Source organism: Macrobrachium rosenbergii, chromosome 12, assembly GCF_040412425.1.
Source record: "Macrobrachium rosenbergii isolate ZJJX-2024 chromosome 12, ASM4041242v1, whole genome shotgun sequence".
NCBI classification, from domain to species: domain Eukaryota; kingdom Metazoa; phylum Arthropoda; class Malacostraca; order Decapoda; family Palaemonidae; genus Macrobrachium; species Macrobrachium rosenbergii.
This window is the reverse complement of record NC_089752.1, coordinates 32,553,884-32,576,767: the sequence shown is the minus strand read 5'-3', so window position 1 is coordinate 32,576,767 and position 22,884 is coordinate 32,553,884. Positions and strand designations below refer to the sequence as shown.

The following is a 22,884-nucleotide window of genomic DNA, read 5'->3' as shown; positions in this document are numbered from 1 at the left end:
GGGGTTATGTAAAGTGGGTCTTTTATTCCAAGGCGATGGAAGTCTAGGTTTGTCGTCTGTGGTTTAAAATGTGCGACAGATTGACTTGGTTGTTAATGAGGCACGTGCAGTCATGACTATAAATCCCTTTATTAAGACTATAAATCCCTTCATCAAGACGAGGTGATTTAGTCTAGAACTCTTTTTTTTTTTTTAATATAGAATTGCGAGTGTTGATGAAATTTTTATACGCTAAAATGTTTTATTATTGCACGTTTGGATTTTCATTAGTAAAACAAGTTTCTGGCAATGAAGTACACGTAGTTAATTTTCCTTTTTATACCCCATGAAATGCAATAATCCCGTGTTGTTTTATTGTGGCCTGCTCTCTCTTTCTCTTGCGTTCTCTGCGGTCGAGAAATTATGAATCCCTGGGTTAATTCATTTAGAAATGCGATCTCATACGTAACTTCTAATTATCTCCTGTCTTGGTTAATGGCCCCCCGAGCAATTAAATCTTCAATTAAGCTCATCACTATCTCGAGGCAGTGAATTCCAAGGGTAATTGTATGTTGCATTGTCTATTTGGATATCACTTAGCGTTTTAATGGCACAATATACGATTTAGCTTTGTTTATTGCCGTTTTTTCAAATTTCCAGAATGCTCCGGCGAGTTTTTTACGGATTCAATTAACAGTAGGGATAACGCACGCTTATCATTACTTATCCCTGTTGTTTTAGGATTGTAAATAGCGCTTTTAATGTAGTTAAGCGTTAGAATTTATTACAAAACTCATTAAGGGTTATGAACAGGGCGTTTTCTTCCAGATTGGGATTCCAAAGAATACTCTACGGTGTTTCCCCATATTTATAGGCAGTTTGTTTACAGTTTACAACTTACGCCTAGTTTTTAAAATAACAGAATATACTAAAAGTTCTTAAAATTGCAATTAAGGTATGCATTAATAATTCGACTAAACAGTTCTGTTATAGGATTAATTACAAGTAACTGCGGTTCTCAACTAGTCTTACCAATGTCGAGTTCACAAAACTTTTTCTGGTACAGTACGTTTTTAAGGGATACCGGTACCGGTACTGTATGAAGATCTCTCCCATCTCTATACCAGTTTTGATCTGCGTACACTACAGTTCAAGATAGTATTCCCTTTAGATTTTGTATAATTGGATTTCGTTAGTATATTCCATTTTTGGTTACAGTAACTTGCTGATATTGCTGTTCGTTGCGTAATACTGCCGTTTGCTGCTAGTGATACGACTGCTGATAATTGACAGCAATGATAGCTGTGACCCAGTGTTCTCCAGGGAATCTTTAATTGTCCAAGGGTAGAAATCTACCCTCAGAACGAGAGTATTTAGACAGCGCTCGAATGTTCTCTTATTACTGAATTTCTACTCCAAAAGGGTTGCACAATATACTCCATTAGGTTTATACTGTATAACTGTATTTAACAGCCTCTCCAAGTTTGTTACAAATAAGTATAACAATGAAACGGGATTTCAAAAGTACGTTACTAAAGTATGTACATAACTATACACAAATCTTTATGACAAGCTTTACAGAACACTGGAAGACAATCTTCAGGAATTCACCCTAGGTCTGGAAATTACATCTTGCCTTCCTCCGGTGTGCTTTAGTGTTAATCACAGTACTGTACAATGGGGCACCCTGGGCTCAGTACCACCTCCAGTACTAGGAGGCCTTTGATACAGTTTTAGAATTAAAATCAATACACTGGATTAAGTGCTCCACATTCAGCACTAGAACATTGCAACCCCAACTGCTACCTGAATAATCAAAACCCAGAGCTTTTAGTACAGATCAGGTCAGCAGCCTCTTTGCACTTTCAGAGGACTATTGGCCTCGTTCAGTTGCTCTTCCTCCTAGAGCTTGTCTAATCTACCTAAAGAGCAACACAGGTAGTGGGTGCATGTAAATCCAAGATAAAATGTAACTGTCTCCAAGAGAAACCCTTCCACTTCCAACTTCATGACCCAAGTCAGTCAGGTGAGCCTTTCCAAACTTACTCTTTGGTAACATTGTCGTTAGCTGGGCTTCCTTTAGTCTCATGAAGACAGTGCGAGTCTGTCTCACTCAGGTATACTGCTGCTCCACTTAACTTTGCAAGAAGTTTATTAAATAAAAATATCTGAGTGTTTGCCGGGGCATTTATTAGAGAGTAATTTATATTTCAAATCCATTAGAGTTGCAAATGCTGTAATACATTTAGCAGTGTCTGTGTATCTGATAACCTTTCAATAAATTAGTCAGATTTCAGTTTTCTTACACGCTCTTACTTCAATTCAGGTAGTGGTAAAGAATCCGGGACATTAAGTTCATTAACTTGTGAAATGAAAAAGTACAACTACCATCAGATTTATAGACCTATGAACAAGGTGAAGCCGAGGGACTCACTGGGTTTTGAATAACCTACTTCCTGTAATAGTTTTTCATAGCATTCCCCACTAAAACTTGCATTCAAATAAGCCTACTTTGGTGTATCTGGAAATATGTTACTGAAATTATGTACAGTACTTCCTTCAGGATTTAGGTTAAGGTATAAATAATTTCAAAAGTATTTTGAAATACTCGTCTGATTCGTCTTACTTGAAAATATTGTTTACTTCTGGCTGGAGTTAGTGAGAATTATAGTTATGTTATTCCTTGAGTAAATAACACCAAACCAAGTATGTTTATTAAGAGTTTCTAATATGTTCCTGTCTCCTCGTTTTCCAACAATTTTGTTTATTAGTTGAGGGTATTTTAGTGGAAATTTTGATAGGCAGGCAAATACAAGGTCACCAGCCCTACTTTATATTTCAGTCTTAGTGTCGTAATTTAAATCTATTCTTCACTTCAAAAAAAAGTAATTACCGGTAACTCGTGTTGTTCTACCACTTGGGTTAACTTCACAGGACTTCCTACGTCTGCTAAATACTAGTTCAATGTAACCCAAAGTCACCTGATATGCTTCCGATTCAAAGAGCCATAATGGTACACCCTCTTCCCATTCCTAGCCAGTCTATGAACACGTAAAAATCTTCAATTGCTGATTGAATCATACAAGGGTATCCATTGCCTCCTGGAAATATTAGCTAAATTAGAACAGTGGTCACAACAGTATTACATTGACCACAATTATGAAGTGATCCGTCAAAAGGGGGAACTGACTCCGTATCTGGTAGCTGCACACAAAGAATATACAGCATGTTCAAGGTCCAGTCACAATAAAACTTACAAATGATTCAGTTTTCACAGGGTTTTGGACGAAAGGGGATTGCTCGGTAGCTTCAATAGCTTTACTGGCCATCTGGTATGTACGGCAACTTCACAATTTCATACATCTTTATGGGAAATAAAATTCAAAGTCTTACCTTCTGTCTCCAGTATGGCTTTAGTGTCCAATGTGTCCTATGTACTCTTAAGCTTTCAGGGACAAAATATGGTTTATATCTTTCCAGCTGGAACACTGGGTAATGTATAGTCATACATCAGTATCCCATCATGAAGATAGCACCATTCAGTATTCTTTTCCATCCATTAACCACAACCTGAGAATAGAACAGATTTTATACACTCAAATTACCCTTTTCCAAACTTTCCTTGGACATGTCCTTATGGTTAGCCCCTGTTTCATCATTAAATAAACCGTCCACATCCAGCACGGGATCTGAACCAATCACTACTTTCTCTTGAGACTTCTGTTTCCTAGTAACACGAGGAAACTACAATGGATTTACCTTAAAGTCTAGTGCGGAGCTTCCAGGAAGAAGTTCATGCTTAATGTACCACAGGGTCTGGCACTACTTTTCCTGCTGCTACAACGTTAGCCAGAACAATTTGCACCCCTCTAATGTTAAGTCCTGTACAGCAACAAAGGTCACATAACCAAAGACCAGCTGTGTTTGAATACAGTTTAGAGAGGGGCCATCACCGTTCATCCTACACCTGCAATAAGTGGTAAGACTGCAAAATCAAGAATACCTTTCTCTCTCCAAGACCTTCACCTGAATAGTAGCATCTTTAGTTGCAGGAATAACTTGAACCTCTTTTCCAGTGTCCGTGTTATCCACGCTTACTAGTTTAGTTTCTAGTTTATAAAGTTTTGGTTTTAAGGTCCTTTTCCTTCTGAAATTACTGGAAATAAAAATACCTAGTCAGGTCTTACCTCCTGTCTGCGTAGAGGTTGAGAAGACATTCACTTCTACTTTTGTGGCAGGCATTCCTTTCAATGTTGCGCGAGTCTCTTTTCATTTTCAACATACTTACAAAAATATCTGCCTATGACCCCTGAACATTGCTGTTTAAATCATCCAAATTTTTCAGGTTAAATTTTTAAAAAATTAAGATAGCACTCCTCAGTCAGGACATAACTAACATCCCCGTTTCTGAAAAGCAAAACCTCTAAATTAACACCACAAAAGGACTGTTCCAAAATCATTGTAGACCATGGCATATGTGGAGCTTCCTTTACCTTTGGAATACTCACAGGGTAATTGCGAACTGGTATCATTAGACCACTTAGAGTAAGCTAACTTTTCAAAATACCTGAAAAAAAAATCAGGGTACAACCCACCACCTAGAACCGACTACCTTATTTCCGAATCGGAACAGATCTTCCAAACTAAAATAACATGGGCATAAGGAAACGCTTGATCCAAACAATCTATTACAGTCATAATTATGTCACTCTCAAAGTCACTTCGTATTTTCAAACTTAAGGAGTCTAAACAACAAGCTTCACATTTTCAGCTAACCGCCACCTCTGTTCATACTCCGTGGAGTGTAACCAAACTTTTCAGATTTCATAAATTACGATATAGACAAATACACTGGAAGATAACCTGAAATATTGAATTTTTTAACAAATAAATCGAAAGCAACTTAAAATACATAGGATATGTGAAATAGGAAGGCAGGCTCTGCTGTAATAATGATATAAATATTTCACAGATATGATGTCACTCATGATTCAGTAATCACCGAAAATTAAAAAGGAATCCTATTGCCGTTATCTAGCCCAGGTATGATGGAAGCAAGACAAATATGGAAAGGAAAGGAACAGAAAGTCTCGCCACTAGAAGAGTGCATATGCATGCATACATATATATATAGACATACGAATATATATATGTATATATAAATATATATATATATATATATATATATATATATATATATATATATATATATATATATATATATTATATATATATATATACATATATATATATATATATATATATATATATATATATATATATATATATATTATTACTAAGAGGACCTCATTCAAACTGGATGGTATCTAGTGGAGGTATTTATTCAAAAAGTTACAAGCTTTCTAGGACAAACAGTCCTCATTCTCAAGAATGAAAAGTGTTTGTCCTAGAAAGGTTGTAACTTTTTTGAATAATTATCTCCACTAGATACCATCCAGTTTGAATGAGGTCCTGTTAGTAATTGTACTAATTCACAGAACAACTGTGAATGTGATAAAGTTAATATATATATATATATATATATATATATATATATATATATATATATATATATATATATATACACACACACACACGTAGTATACATTCATTAATATTAAGTCAGTGAGAATATACAGATATAGCACCAAAACTACGCATGTGTGCGCGAGCACGCTTGCGCACATGAGGGTAATAGATGTAGGTGTTTCCAAAGTGATTCATAACGCTCCTTGCGTGAGGATCCCAGAGGCCGTTGACAGAAAAGTTATTTACTCCTCACTTATTTTCCTTAAAGGAGGCGAAGAAATTAAGGAAGTAGGAGGAGAAACAGGAAGGTGGGAGAGGAGGGGGCGGGGTGGGATGGGGGTTGGCGAGGCCACATGTTGCGGCCGAATATGACATTAATGTATGGTAATGTATGCCGTCGGAACCCCCATAGAGTGTATGAGAATGTATGGAGGAGGGAGACATAGGGAGCAAACCCCTCTCTCTCTCTCTCTCTCTCTCTCTCTCTCTCTCTGTTTTCCTTTAGAACACAAAAAGAAGTAGGAGGGAAAAAAATGTAAACTAGTGAGCTGGTCTCTCTCTCTCTCTCTCTCTCTCTCTCTCTCTCTCTCTCTCTCTCTCATACCGGGTATGAACTCTATGGAACAACTTCGTATGTGTGTTTCCCATAGAATGTAAAGGTTCGAGAAAATGAAAGCAAAGGGTTGGAGTGAGATAATGAGGCAAAGAACCCCTTGCCGCCCTTCGTGTTTTTCCTAGTTATGATTATTAGCTGTGGAGGGAAGTCCTCGACAGAATTTAGTATTACTTTACCTTAATTTCGAGAAATATTTTAGTAGTGAAGTAAGCGAGGTTTTGTTTGGGTAGGCATGTCTTTATAGAACTGCACCATATTCTGTGAGAAAATACCCTTTTATTATTATTATTATTATTATTATTATTATTATTATTATTATTATTATTATTATTATTATTATTATTATTATTCCTGATGAGCCAAAATGTTATGAAAGTGCCAGGCAAGTTTCCAGGAGCAGGATACGTATATTTGTAAAAATAAAAGGAATATATACTGTATATATATATATATAGAAATGCAGGTGGCAGCTTTGGCTGGCGCTAAAGATTGTCTTTTTCAGTATAAGATCTTTACTGTAAATAGTATCTTTGGTCCACATGTAAGGGGTGTAAATTATTTACTGCAGGTCTGGAATTGATAAAATTAGTTGCTTCTCTAACACTTGTTTTCTTGATAAAGGGAATACCTAAACCACCTTTTTCATTTTTCTCTGCAGTTAACTCAAAATTAAATTTAAATTTTACCAGTATTGATTATGCTTCTTGCCGTTCTTCTTTCACTTTCCTTCCGTATATTTTTGGTCCATCGAGAGGACCAATGTTCCTTCAACCGTAGAAGATCATGTTTAGTTTTCTGTAAAAGAAAACTATTGAGATGGCTTTGTCTGCCCTCTAGCCTCAGTAGTTTTTATTTCACTTAAGGTTAAGGTTATCCATGGATCGTGCGTCTGGCACCGCTAGAGGTGCCAGCCGCCGACAGATCTTCAATGGACCGCATCTAGGGAGCAACTGAGCGCTGCCCGGTCGTGGTAAGAGTTTTATACTGCAGCACATCGAGAGTTTCATACAGCATCGTAGGCTATACAGAAAATTCGATTGCGCCGAAGAAACTTCGGCGCATTTTTTACTTGTTTATTTCAGTAACCCTTTCTGCACTTCAGTTGAAGTTTTTAATATGTAAAGTCTTTCATTTAGTTTACATTTCCAAAATTCTCCCGTTATTTTAATTCTTGTGGCAGCTTGCAACTTACTGATTCCTGATTCCAAATCGGGGTGTCATGTACTCAAACGTCTTTCCCATATTTTTATTACTCTGGCTCCATTAGCCTACATTCATCAGTCATCCGCGTGGTTGCACTTAATATGGTATATAACCTGAGGTGTCACGCCTATTTCAGTTTCATTTATACATTTTTGATAGCCGGTATCATTTCCTAATTTTTTTTATATATCCTTCGTGTTACTACTTAGCCCTGTTTCTGTCAACAATAGTATATATAAAACAATTTTCACCCTGTGTAAGCACAATTAGTATAATTTCCTACCGATTGAACACTCAAGAGGCCACGCGTTAATTGACGATCTTATTAGGTGTGAACCTCGACAGATAAGTTATTTCATGTCCTTTATCTTTTATATTCTTCCAAAGTTATTTCATATCCTTTATCTTTTATATTCTTCCAAAGTTATTTCATATCCTTTATCTTTTATATTCTTCCACCCAGTGGCGGTAACCCCACTTTGAACATAAAGGTTCACACATAAAGTAACTGGAAAGATTATAGGGTACCACATGCTGATCCAGATACGTAGCAGATGAAAAGAGAGTGAGATCAATGTGGGTTTTACAGCCTGGTTAACATTGCAGTAGGGCGAGTGTGAGATGGAAGAGATCAATCTGTTATTATTCTAAAATTGTTCGAAGTATTAGTAAAAGTTAAGTATACCTTAGTTTTACCAGACCACTGAGCTGATTAACAGCTCTCCTAGGGCTGGCCCGAAGGATTAGACTTATTTTACTTGGCTAAGAATCAATTGGTTACTTAGCAACGGGACCTACAGCTTATTGTAGAATCCGAACCACATTATAGCGAGAAATGAATTTCTATCACCAGAAATAAATTCCTCTAATTCTTCATCAGCCGGCCGGAGACTCGAACTCGGGCCTAGCGAGTGCTAGCCCACAAATATTAACTCGGTCATTGTAATCCACGTCCGTGAAAATAATTATTAATTTTTTTACAGTTACCAGATGTCTTTTTGGTTTTGCTTGTTTCATTCGGATGACCTTAAGTGTGTAGGCTATCCTAATATACCATTTTATCTTACTCTATAAAACGCATTGTGCATCCATATATTTTTCTGTATATAACAACAATATTCTACTGGTAATAAACATACCGTCATCCTACCCGGCCTCAGCCTCTTTCACCACAAAATGATATACTTTGGTCCGAGATACGGGCGGTATACGTAACGTCCTTGCGATCGGGATTTTCCGTGTCTACTCTCTGTGTTACCAACATTTATAACGAATGGGCCTTATCAATAAAATCCTAAGGCCAATCACGAAACAGGAAGTTGTTTTATTTATATATTTGACTAATTACTCATCTCGGTTTTTTTTCATGGACGACCGTTATATGTCACGCGCAAGAGACTGTCATATGTGACAGTTGACGTTATGGGACCTGAGCTGTTTGTTTGAAAGAATAAAGTTATATATATATATATATATATATATATATATATATATATATATATATATGTGTGTGTGTGTGTGTGTGTGTGTGTGTTTTGTGTGTGTGTATATATATATATATATATATATATATATATATATATATATATATATATATATATGTATTTATATAAATTTTTATATATATTTGTGTATATATATATATATATATATATATATATATATATATATATATATATATATATATATATTAATATATATATGAAACAAACTTTTCAGTCTCATGGCGTCAAATGTCTCAGCTTCCATTCTTTTTCGCGTGACATATCACTTTCATTATTATTGACAAAATTCATTGTTATGCTTTTTTTTCCCCTGAGCATTTACCAAGTTTGTCTAAAGTCTAACACATTGGAGCAAGATTGATTTAACCATTTCTGACCTCCCAGGAGTACCTGAAGGTTCTCAATTCATAATTGATCGTTTTAATTACAGTACACGAGTGGCAGAAGTAAGATAATCAAAGGTCTGTCCGGATATGAAATAGACAACCACACTATAGAAGGTTTTACGACTAAGACTAAACCTTTAAACTTTCTTATAGCCCCTCCTCCGTGACACCTCTCCCTCTACCCAGTCCCACCTCCCCCTCCCTCTTCCACCAGTTAAGAAGTTATTGCCCATCTGCATCTTGATCGGCTATCTCCTTTTTTTTTCTTTGACTTTTTCCTTTTAGAAACCGTGGACAACGGTCCATCAATCAGCGCTGGCTTTAATATTGCTTTTATTAAAAGAGGAAATGGGTGCATGAGACAAAAAAGAGAGAGAGAGAGAGGGAGGGGGGAAGAGAAAGATTAGAATCATATAATTTAGCAAGTGTGAGAATTAATTAACAAGCATTAAGTGTCCTAGTAATACAAGTTAATTAATAAACACAAAATATCAGGAGAGAGAGAGAGAGAGAGAGTTACTCTGAACTTGATGAGTGTTTGTTGCGTCCCCTTATTGTTGAGGAAAGGGGGAGGGGATTTTGGGATGAGACAAGAAAGGGAGAGTTTATCCCGGACCGGAATTTGAGGCGTAATCCCAAAGGTAAACAGAAAGGTTGTTCATATCGTGTCCTCTCTCTCTCTCTCTCTCTCTCTCTCTCTCTCTCTCTCTCTCTCTCTCTCTCTCTCTCAATTCTCCGTACCATCCCCGGCCAGGGCTTTTGTTATCCTAGATATCACTTTAGCCTTTAATTTTGTCCCTTTCTTGAGCTAAGCCGCGGTAACAAATTTTCATCACTCGCTATGAACCTTCCCTCTTCCCAGCTCCCCCTTCCCTCCCCCCCCCCATTTTAGAACAAGGAGGTTTGGAAGGGGGGTCGGGGTGATGGGTCCTTTACCACCTTAATACTTTGGGGATCAGCGTCCTACACACAATGAAGGCCTTACGCCCAATCACTCCGGGCCCATTCTCTCTCTCTCTCTCTCTCTCTCTCTCTCTCTCTCTCTCTCTCTCTCTGTCGAAATAACATTACAGCCGTCAACTGCGGTAGTGCAAACATCCATTGTTTCTTTATTAGCTCTCAGTCTCTGTCTTTCTCCTGTTCATATATATTTATATAAAAGTCGCGCATGTGTAACTAATATATATATATATATATATATATATATATATATATATATATATATATATATATATATATATATATATATATATTTGTGTGTGTGTGTAATAACAGGACCTCATTTAAACTACGGATACCAGACGATGAGGACTGTTAAGTCTTAAAAAGCTTGTAACTTTTCTTGATTAAATATCTCCACTAGACACCATCCAGTTTAAATGATGGGCTGTTATTAATTGTATTAATGCACAGAACAATTGTGTTAAGTGTTAAAGTTTATACACACACACACACACACACATATATATATATATATATATATATATATATATATATATATATATATATATATATATATATATATATATATATATATATATATATATATATATATCAACAGATTTCTTGGAGATAAAGGATACTGGTCAGGATTTATATCTAGTGTTTTATTTTCCCTATGGTACATCACGTGCCAGTGCAATTATAAAATTTAAAATATATATATATATATATATATATATATATATATATATATATATATATATATATATATATATATATATATGGTGCTTGAAAATTAAGGTAACCATTATGTACTGTACATACTTCCCATGATTGTAACCATTTTCCGTCCATCTCTTTCCCTCCTGTCGTCAATGCCCTCTGGCCAGGCCTTCTCTCTCTCTCTCTCTCTCTCTCTCTCTCTCTCTCTCTCTCTCTCTCTCTCTCTCTCCATGTATTTTCATTTCGGCGTTCATTACCCTCGACTGCGTTAACATTATTTGTTCTTAGTATTCTCGTTTGTTCAGTCTTTTCCTGCGTGTTTACTTTGCTTTATTAGTTACTCTGGCAAACGAAATTTTTTGGGGGGTGGGCGTATTTTTTACTTTGACGAAATTAGATTTTTCCTGTAACTGTTGTGTACTAGAGAGTTTTAAACAATTTAGCCTAGCAGAGTTTTTACCCTAAGGGGTATATACTATACTCTGCAGAGACAATATTGTTAATTGTAAAGAGTTTGCGATAAATTATGTGACCGTTCCATTTTGCCTAACTTTTGCATCCAGTTCATTAAGTACCTAAATTGATACTGGCTGCGTAACTCGCTTACTACAAGGGTTATTTAATAGATGAAATTATTTGTTTCTCTCAGAAGTTTTAGATATATTAAGAAATATATTTATATATATATATATATATATATATATATATATATATATATATATATATATATATATATAATCAGAAAAGCTACAAACGTCCTTTAATATTCAATTCACTCTACCTCCCGGAAATAATATATTTTCATATATGTTACCGAAGGGAATTTTAAGTTGATAATAAGTCCACCGTCCCGTGGGATCGAACCAGCGACGGACGAGGAATCAGGACTACAGTGACGCACTAACGAAATCGGCCGATTTCGTTAGTGCGTCACTGTAGTCCTGATTCCTCGTCCGTCGCTGGTTCGATCCCCACGGGACGGTGGACTTATTATCAACTTAAAATTCCCCCTTCGGTAACATATATGAAAATATATTATTTCGAGGTAGAGTGAATTTGATATTAAAGGACGTTTGTAGCTTTCTGATTGTATATGAATCACGGTGATGTGATAAATAGTCATATATATATATATATATATATATATATATATATATATATATATATATATGCTTACTTAGCCCTTTCTCTTTCCCTCCACCTTTTCATCCACCAGATAATTGTGTATATCTCCCTGTATGCCGTTCTTATCTTCATTCGATCTTAGTTCCACTTTCATGTGAGGGTTTCTTGCTCAAATAATCCATCCAGCCTTTTCTTTTCGCGTGTTGTTTGTGTTTTAGATTAAGCTGGTCTTATTCCAGCACATTTCGTAAGATGCTTCTTCTTCTTCACGATACTTCCGTCCCATCTTCCTCCAGGATCGGGCGCTCGCGTCTTGTATCTCGATTCCCCGTTGCATTATCTTCACGTGTCCATTATGTCATCAGTTCAATATCATTCTTCCTTCATACAGGCATTTGGGCCGAAATCCCTTCGTGTGCGACTGCAGCCTTCAGTGGCTGTCGGATTACCTCGTTGTGCACCCCATAGAGACATCCGGGGCTCGATGTGAAAACCCAAGGCGACTCCAGAGGCGAAAACTGACCGCCCTCCATGACGAAAGGCTCAAATGTAAGTCTCTCTCTCTCTCTCTCTCTCTCTCTCTCTCTCTCTCTCTCTCTCTCTCTCATGATATTTTGATGTGATAAAATGATTAAATTCGCAAAACTAGCTTTGAAGATGATATCAGAACAAATATTGTATTAATATTTTCGCAAATTCTTACTTGAAGTGAGGTTTTATAGGAATATGAACAATCTTTATTGTATAACATTCTAATGTTTTTGAGAATTCTATCTTTAATACATACAAATCTTATCTCTGAGGCTGCAAAACTAGGTTGTGGAAATTTTCAGTCATGTTTTTAACACATTCACATGTTCCAGAAAAGGACGATATTATTAACATTACATTCACCTCTCCACTTCATCCTTTTTTCCTCCCAGGCACTGATGAGACAGTGTCCCAGTACGCTGGTCAGTGTGTGACGGCAGAGGAGTGCCCAAGGGGGTGTACCTGCCGAGGAACCACTGTTGATTGCACTGCTGGTGGCCTCACCCACCTGCCTGATACACTGCCACCCTACACTACTGATCTGTGAGTTTATTTAGACGTTCGATCTGTTCCCGCAGTGTATTCTGAGCTTTATTAGAAGTTATTGTTATTCGAAGTTATTTCTTCCATAGATCCATGTTGCACACTTGCATTGACTATAGATAAATCAAGCCATTTATTAACATTTATATAGTTAAAATTAGATTTTACGCTTAATATGAACATAAGCAGATGAAAGAGGAAGATTAAGTTAATGCTAGCGCATATGGCAGTTGTAGAGGTGATCGGTGAAATAAATAACTGAATAAATAACTCAATAAATAACTGAATTTTGGGTTAATTTTCTCTAGACTTCTGTCTGATAACGAAATTCGGGAAGTGGGTGGTTTGGGTGCCCTGCGGCAGCTCTCCCGCCTCCGTCGGCTTGTGCTCTCCAACAACCACCTTCGACGTATCACCAAGGGCTCCTTCCAAGGCATAGAGTCTCTCCGTGAACTGTGAGTACTGATGATGTAGGGACATAAAATTCTTCTATGTTTGCAGTGTGTAAAAATATCTGTTATGTTCATGTTGTTAAAAGAAAATTTTTCAGAACAAATTTTGCGTTATGTTAATCACACTGATTCAGGATTGACATGAATTTTTTTCAAGCAGTAAATTAAAAAAAAAATCTTCCTGACTGCAATTTCAGGGACCTCTCGGACAATGACTTGTCAGAGGTGAACAGCCATATGTTTGAAGGACTGCCACAACTCACTGCTCTGTAAGCATCTCTTTGAAGTTTCTTCTTCTGAACGCGTGAAAAAGAACGTTTATTTTGTAACTTTACAAAAAGAATTCATAGGGTTTTCTTGTATGTTTCTGCATCAGTTACTGAATATGTGAGAACATGCCTTAATGTTTTGCTGCAGTGTAATGTGAATTGATGAACACATTCATTTTCTTCTCATGACAGTATTTATTTGTCTTTTCACAGATCTTTAGCCGACAATGAGGTCACATGCATATCACCTGGAGCCTTCAGCCAGTTACCAGCTCTTACTGAAATGTATGTGGTGCCATCTTTTTGCGTAAGATTATTTTGATATGATAGGTTTTGTCTGGGACTCCTTTGGCGTTTGACCATTGTTGTTTAAGAGCAGGTGTATCGAAAAACAGGAAATAACAATGTATATATGAGGATTTCATCGAAATAGATAAAACATAAAAAAAATAGTTTATATACTTCTCACCACAATTGTTTAAGATGTCTGAACCCGGAAATTTAAACAGCTGAGTAGTGTATTGTTACACTTGACCTTTCTGACAAAATAGCTTTCCTTACAGAAACCTAGAAGGGAACCCCCTACACTGCAACTGCCATTTGGGATGGCTGGCCGAGTGGCTGAGGTCTCGCCGCATCAGCACCGGCATCCCCAAGTGCCAGGCGCCTCATCGCCTGAGGAACATTGCCATCACCGAAATCCCCAACTCAGAGTTTATGTGTGAAGGTGAGGAAAAATGAATGGACTGTCTTGCGTTAGTAGACCAGTGTCTTTTTTCAGGCACCCCTGAGTACAGAACTGACCTGTATCTTTACCAGCCACTCTTAAATACAGAGTAGACCTGTATCTTTTCGAGACTTTTGAATACAGTCTAGGAAATATAAAATGTAACATTTGTCTTCAGTGTGAATTAACTAAACATTTATTGCAGTCATAAATTGTCTGTTACTAAAACCATAAAAGTAGTTTTGTATTCTTAAAAACAATGACTTGCAAGGTCAAAAGTATTAAATATTCTTTTCTCTTCTGCTCTAGTCTCCCCTTTTCCCTCTCAATCAGTTAGGTAACTGGCTGTATTGTATCCCACTTGACCTGAAATGGATAACTTTGTCTCTGTACTTATAATACTGGTAATCTTGGATGTCCCAACCAAAGTTGTAGTTTAATTTCAGCCACGAGGAACCAAATGTCCATCGTACGAATGGTTAAATTGCTTTTCTAACTTATGATATACTGCAGTTGTTAAGCATGTGTCTTTAAAAGTCATTAGATGATCAATATGTGTAGATTTGGTTTGCGATGTATAATTTTCATTCAGATAATCAACCCTCTCTGGTAATATAAGAGTCCCTTAAAGCTTAAAAAATACATGAGACTTTTTGATGAAAGACGTCCCTAAAACTACTACTTTACTTTTGCTGTTGATGTCCCTTTTTAAAAGAGCAGTTGTAATAACCCATGCTACTGTTGCAGTTTCTCATTCCTCTCCTACTTCCCTCTCTACATGTCTTTCCTTTTGTGTGCTTATTCTTCCAAACCAGGCTCTTTAAAAAGTACGTATTTACGTCTTTTTCTACATAGTGTAGTGACATTGATAGAATGGCATGCCCAGAAGTGATTAGATAGACTCCGTCAGCAATGTACGTCAGCCGAAAAAGAATGGAAGATTTGGGGCCAGTGCTTTAGATGGTCTTCCTTTTGAGGTCTAACTTTTGAGGTCTAAAAGGCTATCTTTTGCCTCATGCGAATCTTCCATTTCCCTTGTGGAGTCCATTGTTGCACAACACTATTGAAGATGCTTAGTATTAGTTGCTTCATTGTATTACTTTTTGCTTGGTTAAATAGTTCGAGTAGCCTTATTGAAACTTGATCGCTGGTGAGGCGCACTCCAGTTATTTTACATCTAAATCATACTGTAGTGTAATGTGTACTTGTATAGCTGAGAGCAATTTATTTTGTCTGTCGCTTTTTACTGAAATTTTGCTGCTGATTTGATGTGATAAGTCATTAACATCGGTAACATTAGTAATGATAATAATTATAATGACGTGTTTCTTCTAACCCTATGCTACTGTATTTACTGAACTTCAAAATCACGGCAAAAATCTCGTAGATAGACATACAGACCGGAGCAGAAGTACAATGCTGGCATCGTAAGAGACAACAAACATTTGTAATGTGTGAGTCACTGTAGGTAGTTTTTAATGATTGCGTAGTTGCTACAACTTTATAGTAACTAGTTTTATAGTACTGGTTGTGATTCTAACTATAGTTACCATAGTATCTAATGCTTGTTGTCTTATGGCAGATAATTCAGAAGTAAATTTGCGTCACCACTTTCTTTAGTTTTCTAAATTTTGGTCCAAACATTACTTTTTTTAAACCGTAGCTGTTTCATCATCGGGGGGAATTATATATTCTATTTTTCATAGAGACGGCGCCTGAACAGGCCTTGTAGCCTATGAAAAGGTATTAAATACTAAGGAAAACATCATTGTATGCTTCCAACAGGCTTTTGCTATCCAGAAGTTTTTATGCATTCAGACCACAACTGCCAAATTTAATACTGTACGACTTTAAAAATTTAAACATTAAGTGCACGAAGGGCGTTATTAGATGTGACTTGATATTTCAGGAGATGAACCAGGGTGTTTGGGTGTTGAAGAAAGCTGCCCGAGCGAATGTCGTTGTGAGGGGACGGTTGTCAGGTGCTCAAGAGCTAGGCTGAAGGAGATTCCAGCTGGCATACCATCACATACCACTGAATTGTTAGTTGACTTTTTGTGTTGGTATAAGGATACTTGTTGTTCAGTCAGTTTCAGTTTTTGATACTAATCTCTACTAAGATATGTGTTAGTACAGTGGCATTGTGTAAATTAGAAACAGTGTATTTTATTCTTTGAAGAATCAAAAAAATGCATCAGAAAAGCAGGATAATGCCATTGACAAACTTAAACAAGGATACGTGAATTTTGAAAGACGCCATGGTTTTTGTTGATTAATACCACTACAGCATTGGATCTTATCCTGATTATTGTTAAATGCTCTAGGTAACCATAAGGGACTAGAACCCTGAGTTAGTTTTTCATCCTAGGTTCCAGATGTTATCATTTTTATCGAAGTCTGTGGTATCTCTGCCACAGCAAGCAAAATGCAAAGAAAAATAACTGATTGGTGTTGAAAAAAGCAGAATGTTGGAAGTTGTGACGAGTTTTACTGACATAAAAGTTTTTCGTAATGGTTTAGATTTCTAACCTTCTTATGCTTGTCTCAGGTACCTGGATGTGAATGAGATTACAGAAATAGATGCGGAAAGGCTCTCCCACCTTACGGCTCTTACCAGGCTGTAGGTTTACTTATATACTACATTTACTGTGCTTTATTTTGTTAATTATTTGCCTATAAAAATCCAGTGTCTACAAAAACTCCTGTGAAAACTTAGGAAAATGAGAAACTCGAGAAAAATGTAAAACATATTTAGTAAAAGTTATTCTCAAACACTAATGCCATATTAGGAATTAATGCTGTCATTTTTCTTCAGAGATCTCAGCAACAACCAGATTGCTGTTCTGCAAAACAACACATTTGCAAGTCTCCATGAGCTGTCAACTCTGTAAGTGAATCCATTTTTTCAGTAATAAAATATAATGACATTTTTAGTCTAGGTATTTCTTTAACTTACATAATTTCTAAAATATGGTTGTTACTTGTTACCATATTCACTTCAGAACCAGGTTATGTTTGCTATTATGTCAAATACTGTCATTATTCTGTGTCAGTCATTAAAATTCTACCTTATCCTGAATAACGTAAAGGTTCATTTACAAGATCACTATCTTAATCTATTTAAAAATCTTCTGCTTATTAAGGTCCTTGTATAACGACAGAAAAATTTATTGATTGGACTTTTATCTTGTCACTTTTTCATTTGTAATCCATAAGATATAGTGTATTTAAATCTCTGTCATATGACATATTTCAACAGGATTGTGAGCTACAACAAGTTGCAGTGCATGCAGCGAGATTCCCTGGCTGGTTTACGCAAACTCCGAATTCTGTAAGTTACTATTTGTAAAATTCTGTAAGTAATTTCAGTTTTTATAAAACTGATCTGTTGTTCCAGTGACCAATCTATATTTTGTAGCAGAGTTTTAATTCTTTCCTTCAGCATGCATGGTGTACCTCATTCTCAGCTAGCTACCCAAGAAATGGTTTGATTTTCCTACAGTATAAAATGTAGTGTGAATCCACGTCTTGTTTTTCTGTGCAGCACCGTTAGTCTATGGGTAATAAACTTTTCATTCCTAGCTGCTGTCACAATCAGTTAGTTGGCTCCTTACTTTTGAAGCTTCTAACTCTTCCGTCTGTATATTGTACTTAACATTCTTTCGGTTTTTTTTCTTATTTTCAGTGTTTTGCCAAAATCGTAAAATTGAAAATACAGAAGTTTATTCTAGAGGAAAAATGAACAGAGAAGAAACAAAACACAGTGGCCTTTTAGGGCGCTGCTTGAATTGATTTCAAGTTTTGTCTTTTTGTCACTTCCCTAGGGTACGCTACGGAATTAGTTTATAAAAACTCCTCAGGAAACGCAAATAAACGGTTTAAACTCAACCCCATTCAAGTCAGTCTCACATTACTGATTATCTTTCATACTTCAAGAATTTTTCCCCCCTGGAGAAAAAAATATGAGTTCAGTATGCAATGATCTTAGAATATGCCATCAACCACGTAGAACTAGATGTGGAGTTAATTCCAAGAGTTTGCTATTCTTTTTGTGATTTTTAAAACCTCACAAATCAATTCAAGCAGCGCCCTAAAAGGCCACTGTGTTTTGTTTCTTCTCTGTTCATTTCCGATGTGACCAAAGTATGGAATGATCTTAATCATGCAGTTAAATCTTTGGAAGTTTAATAATTCGCATTGGGTTAAAATACTTCTTGCATTACGCAGGCCGACATAAGACTCATATCTTAGTTTGCTTTATTTGTTATTCTATCTTATTGTTTGGCTTATTCTTTATTTTTCTGTTTCTTTGACTGTACTGGGGTGATTTCCTCGTTGGAGTCCAAGGAATTATAGCGTTGTGTTCTCCACACCCAACTGCAGCTTAATAAAAAATTGTTGGGCAAATCTATAATTTTTATATTTTGCATTATCTTTTCTTTTAAAGTGTTTCCTACTTTTAATTTACGAGAAATGAAATAATTATATTTTAATCTTGCAGTTCCCTTCATGGTAATGACATCTCCAAAATTCCGGATGGTGCTTTTAGGGACCTTGATTATATTACACATATGTAAGTACATCCTGTGTATTTTAGTCTTATTTTTTAAGAATTGAAGTCAAATTACCTTTTCAAATGTAGAACCAAAAATAATTATTTAGACATTTCAGATACATGGTGATTATTTTCTTGCAATTCTTCCAGTGCTATGGGAGCCAATCCTCTCTATTGCGACTGTTCACTAGCTTGGTTCAGTGACTGGGTGAAAGGTGATTATGTGGAGCCTGGTATAGCTCGCTGTGCGGAACCTCCAAGCATGAGAGACAAACTCGTTCTCACCACACCTACAAACACTTTCAAGTGCGTGCAGAAAGTTCCGGATGAGGTTAGTATCAGTAAACAATATTTGATATGTGAATTTAATCCTCTTTCTGTATTTGAGTGTCAGGTTTCAAGCCTTTACGTAGGGTGTTTACAGTCGCCATATGCAAGATGCTTGTCTCTTGGCTAATCTATTCACCTGAATAAACTCCAATAAGGTGTCTCTTTCTCTTTTGCGTGGGTGAATTTTACGCGAAAATACTGTAAAGTTCCCTATTAATAGTGAATGATATGTTCCTCTATACGAGGAATAATTTATTTTATTTCTAAGCCTTATACAATGAATGATGTTTTTACCACGCGCTAAACTGTACGAGGGCACACATCCTTACGAATATTTTTTTTTCACTTTTCGTAAGAATGAATTCTTAACTACAGCACTGTAGTTTTTTATTAACAGTTAAAACCATGTATATATAGATACTACAAAATAAATTTATTAATATAAGTGCTGTAACATAAGAAATGAGTTATTCCAAAAGAAAAATAATACATTTGCAAGCGGAAGGCACATGGGCGCCTGCAGCTTATTTTCCAGGGGGGCGGGCAAATCTTAATACATACATGGATGGCTTCCAGTATCAAACAAACAAACACTTTTGACCCTTTGAACTAGCAGGTTAATTCCAAAAACAGTATCAGCGCCTGCATTTCTCTAATGAATGAAGCAATTATATATATATATATATATATATATATATATATATATATATATATATATATATATATATATATATATATGCAGTGGAATTGCGATGCCAATAATTTAAGTGAGGCAAGATGCGATAAAGAAAAAAAAATACAGAAAGTTACATTGACTTTTTTTCAATAGTTTCATATACTGTTCAACTGAAATCAAACATTTCTTGAAAGAATAACGCAGTTATATACTGCATACAAATATTATACAATATAATAAGGATACCTTTAATTTACTTAAACTGAAAGAATATACTGTAGAATGGAAGGAAAACAAAGTGATGTAGTTAAATGTAATAATTTTTTTTTCAAGTTATTCACTGTTCATTTGAAAAGGAACTGTAACCTCCTGTGGTCACTACCAAACTTTTCAACTACCTTTTCCACGAAATCTGTTTTGTTCAAATTGATTTTTTCACGATGTACGCTGAGCATACATAACCCGGAGAGTGGTTCATCTGACACAGTAGAGCTCAGCCATGTTTTCACTCGCCGAAGTGTATTGAAGGACCTTTCCACTGTGCATGAAGTTACTTGCAGAGTCAAAAGAATGAGTAAGGCATGGTGTACGGCCGGTAAAACTCAGCACGTGGCAACAATTCAGCAACTTCCTGATTAATTAAGTCATCTGATGGTGTAGCCCAGCAATCATACCAACTTAATACATCAGCCTCAAAGTTATTAATCTGATACCCTTCGTTGACGGGTTATCTTACCAAGATTTCGAGAAGGACCAATTTCACCCCCAACATCTTGCCCCTACGTGCGGGCGCCCATGAGAAGGCACAAGGATAAAAATCATCTTAATCTTTTGATTCATGATTGACATTTTACTTAAGCTTAAGATTTTAGCACATTTCAAAAGTTTGCTGGACACTCGATGTAGTAACTGTTTGTTTATTTTTGCATAAAACTGAAGAAAATAGTAAAAAATTGTTTGGCAATGATGCAGTGCAACCAGTCAGTCTGCATTGCCGCCTCTGTTACTGACATGTGTACATTAATGTGTGTATAGTCAAATAATAATTTTTTTTATTTTTAATTCTGTTTTCTTATGCAATTTTTACATTCCTGTATAATTAGCGAGTTTCATTCCTTTTTTAGTGACTAAAAAGGGACCTCCGAGAGCGGGTGGGCCGTTGTAGAGGTTTTGATGATGTGTTGGTTGTTCGTGGCGGGGTGGGCTGCTTCAACGCTTGTTGCCTACTTTGGTTGGGATTGTTAATTACTGCGTAATTTGGTCCTTGAATTTTTGAAGTAGTCGGGTAGGGTCCGAGGCTCCGAGCCTTGTCTTTTGAAGCTGTTAGATATGGTGCTGCTGTAGGACCTGTTAATTGGATTAATGTGTTCTTGTTGAACCAGTCGAGTTTTGGTGAGTAGGCATAGGAAGTTTCAGTCCTAACTGTTGCTGGAAGAACTTCTGAGGCATCATGGCCACCAAAACTACGTGTGATATAATAAAAACCTGTAAAGGGCAGGTTACGGCTTCGCAAAAGGCAAAGCCAGTGCCACAGTGCTAAGTTAAGTATACCTTAGTTTAACCTGACCACTGAGCTGATTAACAGCTCTCCTAGGGCTGACCCGAAGGATTAGACTTATTTTACGTGGCTAAGAACCAGTTAGTTACCTAGCAACGGGACCTACAGCTTATTGTGGAATCCGAACCACATTATAGCGAGAAATGAATTTCTATCACCAGAAATAAATTCCTCAGATTCTTCATTGGGTAATTTTTCGGAAGACTCCAGCCAGCCATTTCCAAAGGTGCCAGCTAGCCATTTTTGCATGAAAAACCATTTTGGATTTTTCATGCAAAAATGACCAGGAAATGATAAGGTAGTGAAAGAACCTAAAAATACCAACCTAACGTAAACTAGGGGTGTTTACTGGTTACAATTTTGCCGTATTAGTTATGGAGGGGTGGGTGCTGGTATTGTCTTACCTTACAAGTCCTTATTTTTCTCTGCTATTAGGCATTTGCGAAGGTTATGTATTGAGAAGAAATTTTTTGTTTTGATGTGATTTACCCAAGAAAAATATAAATTATAAAGCAGGAGGTGGCTGGAGTCTAACGAAAAATAACCCTTCATTGGCCGGCCGGAGAGTGGTGAAACTAACAATGGAGTTGGGGAATTTTTTTCCCCTTGTATTTAGAAGGGAATGCGTGGGCTTTACATCTGGAAGTGAGGAAAGGGAATCTGGCAGTTTTTAATAAAAGATGGATCATATGAGAATGATCAGTGAACAGATGGTAGTGTTGATATTTACCGAAGTATGTAGGTTGACTAGCCTTCTAGGGGATGGATTGGAGAGAATTGTGAAGATAACAATTATGTGTTCCCAGGCATTAGGTTATAATCTGGGACTTGAGTTGGAGCAAGTGCAGAAAAGCTTATTGTAACGTTGCTGTGATACATTGACTTGAGCCAGAGATTAAGCCACATACAAATACAGGAAGATAGCTTAATTGCAATGGCTAATCAGGGAACCCAGACAATAAGGTGAAGCTCGCCCATTTAGGGGCAAAAGTTTCCTGTGTGGTGGACCTCATACAGTCAGGTTTTGTGAAGCTAACTCTGTTATGTGGCAGTGTAGGCCATACATTGCCTTAATGCAGTCAGGGAAAAGTTATATATGGCACGTGATAAACTAGAAAATCTGGTTGCTTTATTATGCAGAAAATATACACGTTTGAGTTGACACTTATTTAGGCGGCCCCAGATTGACAAACTGGTGACTGCAACAACATAAAATGATCAGTCATTGATATAAG

The 22,884-nt window shown here is 36.5% G+C and overlaps 1 protein-coding gene across 1 annotated transcript in view; it reads left to right on the top strand.

The window, feature by feature from the left end:
- LOC136843614 (protein slit-like) overlaps positions 1 to 22,884 on the top strand; it is a 531,345-nt gene that overhangs the window by 469,700 nt on the left and 38,761 nt on the right. The window contains exons 8-19 of the mRNA XM_067112148.1: positions 12,400 to 12,557; positions 12,932 to 13,082; positions 13,391 to 13,537; positions 13,732 to 13,803; positions 14,017 to 14,088; positions 14,367 to 14,530; positions 16,440 to 16,572; positions 17,079 to 17,150; positions 17,346 to 17,417; positions 17,790 to 17,861; positions 19,032 to 19,103; positions 19,236 to 19,416. Coding sequence (XP_066968249.1) covers positions 12,400 to 12,557; positions 12,932 to 13,082; positions 13,391 to 13,537; positions 13,732 to 13,803; positions 14,017 to 14,088; positions 14,367 to 14,530; positions 16,440 to 16,572; positions 17,079 to 17,150; positions 17,346 to 17,417; positions 17,790 to 17,861; positions 19,032 to 19,103; positions 19,236 to 19,416 — 1,366 coding nt within the window. The remainder of the gene's footprint in view (positions 1 to 12,399; positions 12,558 to 12,931; positions 13,083 to 13,390; positions 13,538 to 13,731; positions 13,804 to 14,016; positions 14,089 to 14,366; positions 14,531 to 16,439; positions 16,573 to 17,078; positions 17,151 to 17,345; positions 17,418 to 17,789; positions 17,862 to 19,031; positions 19,104 to 19,235; positions 19,417 to 22,884) is intronic.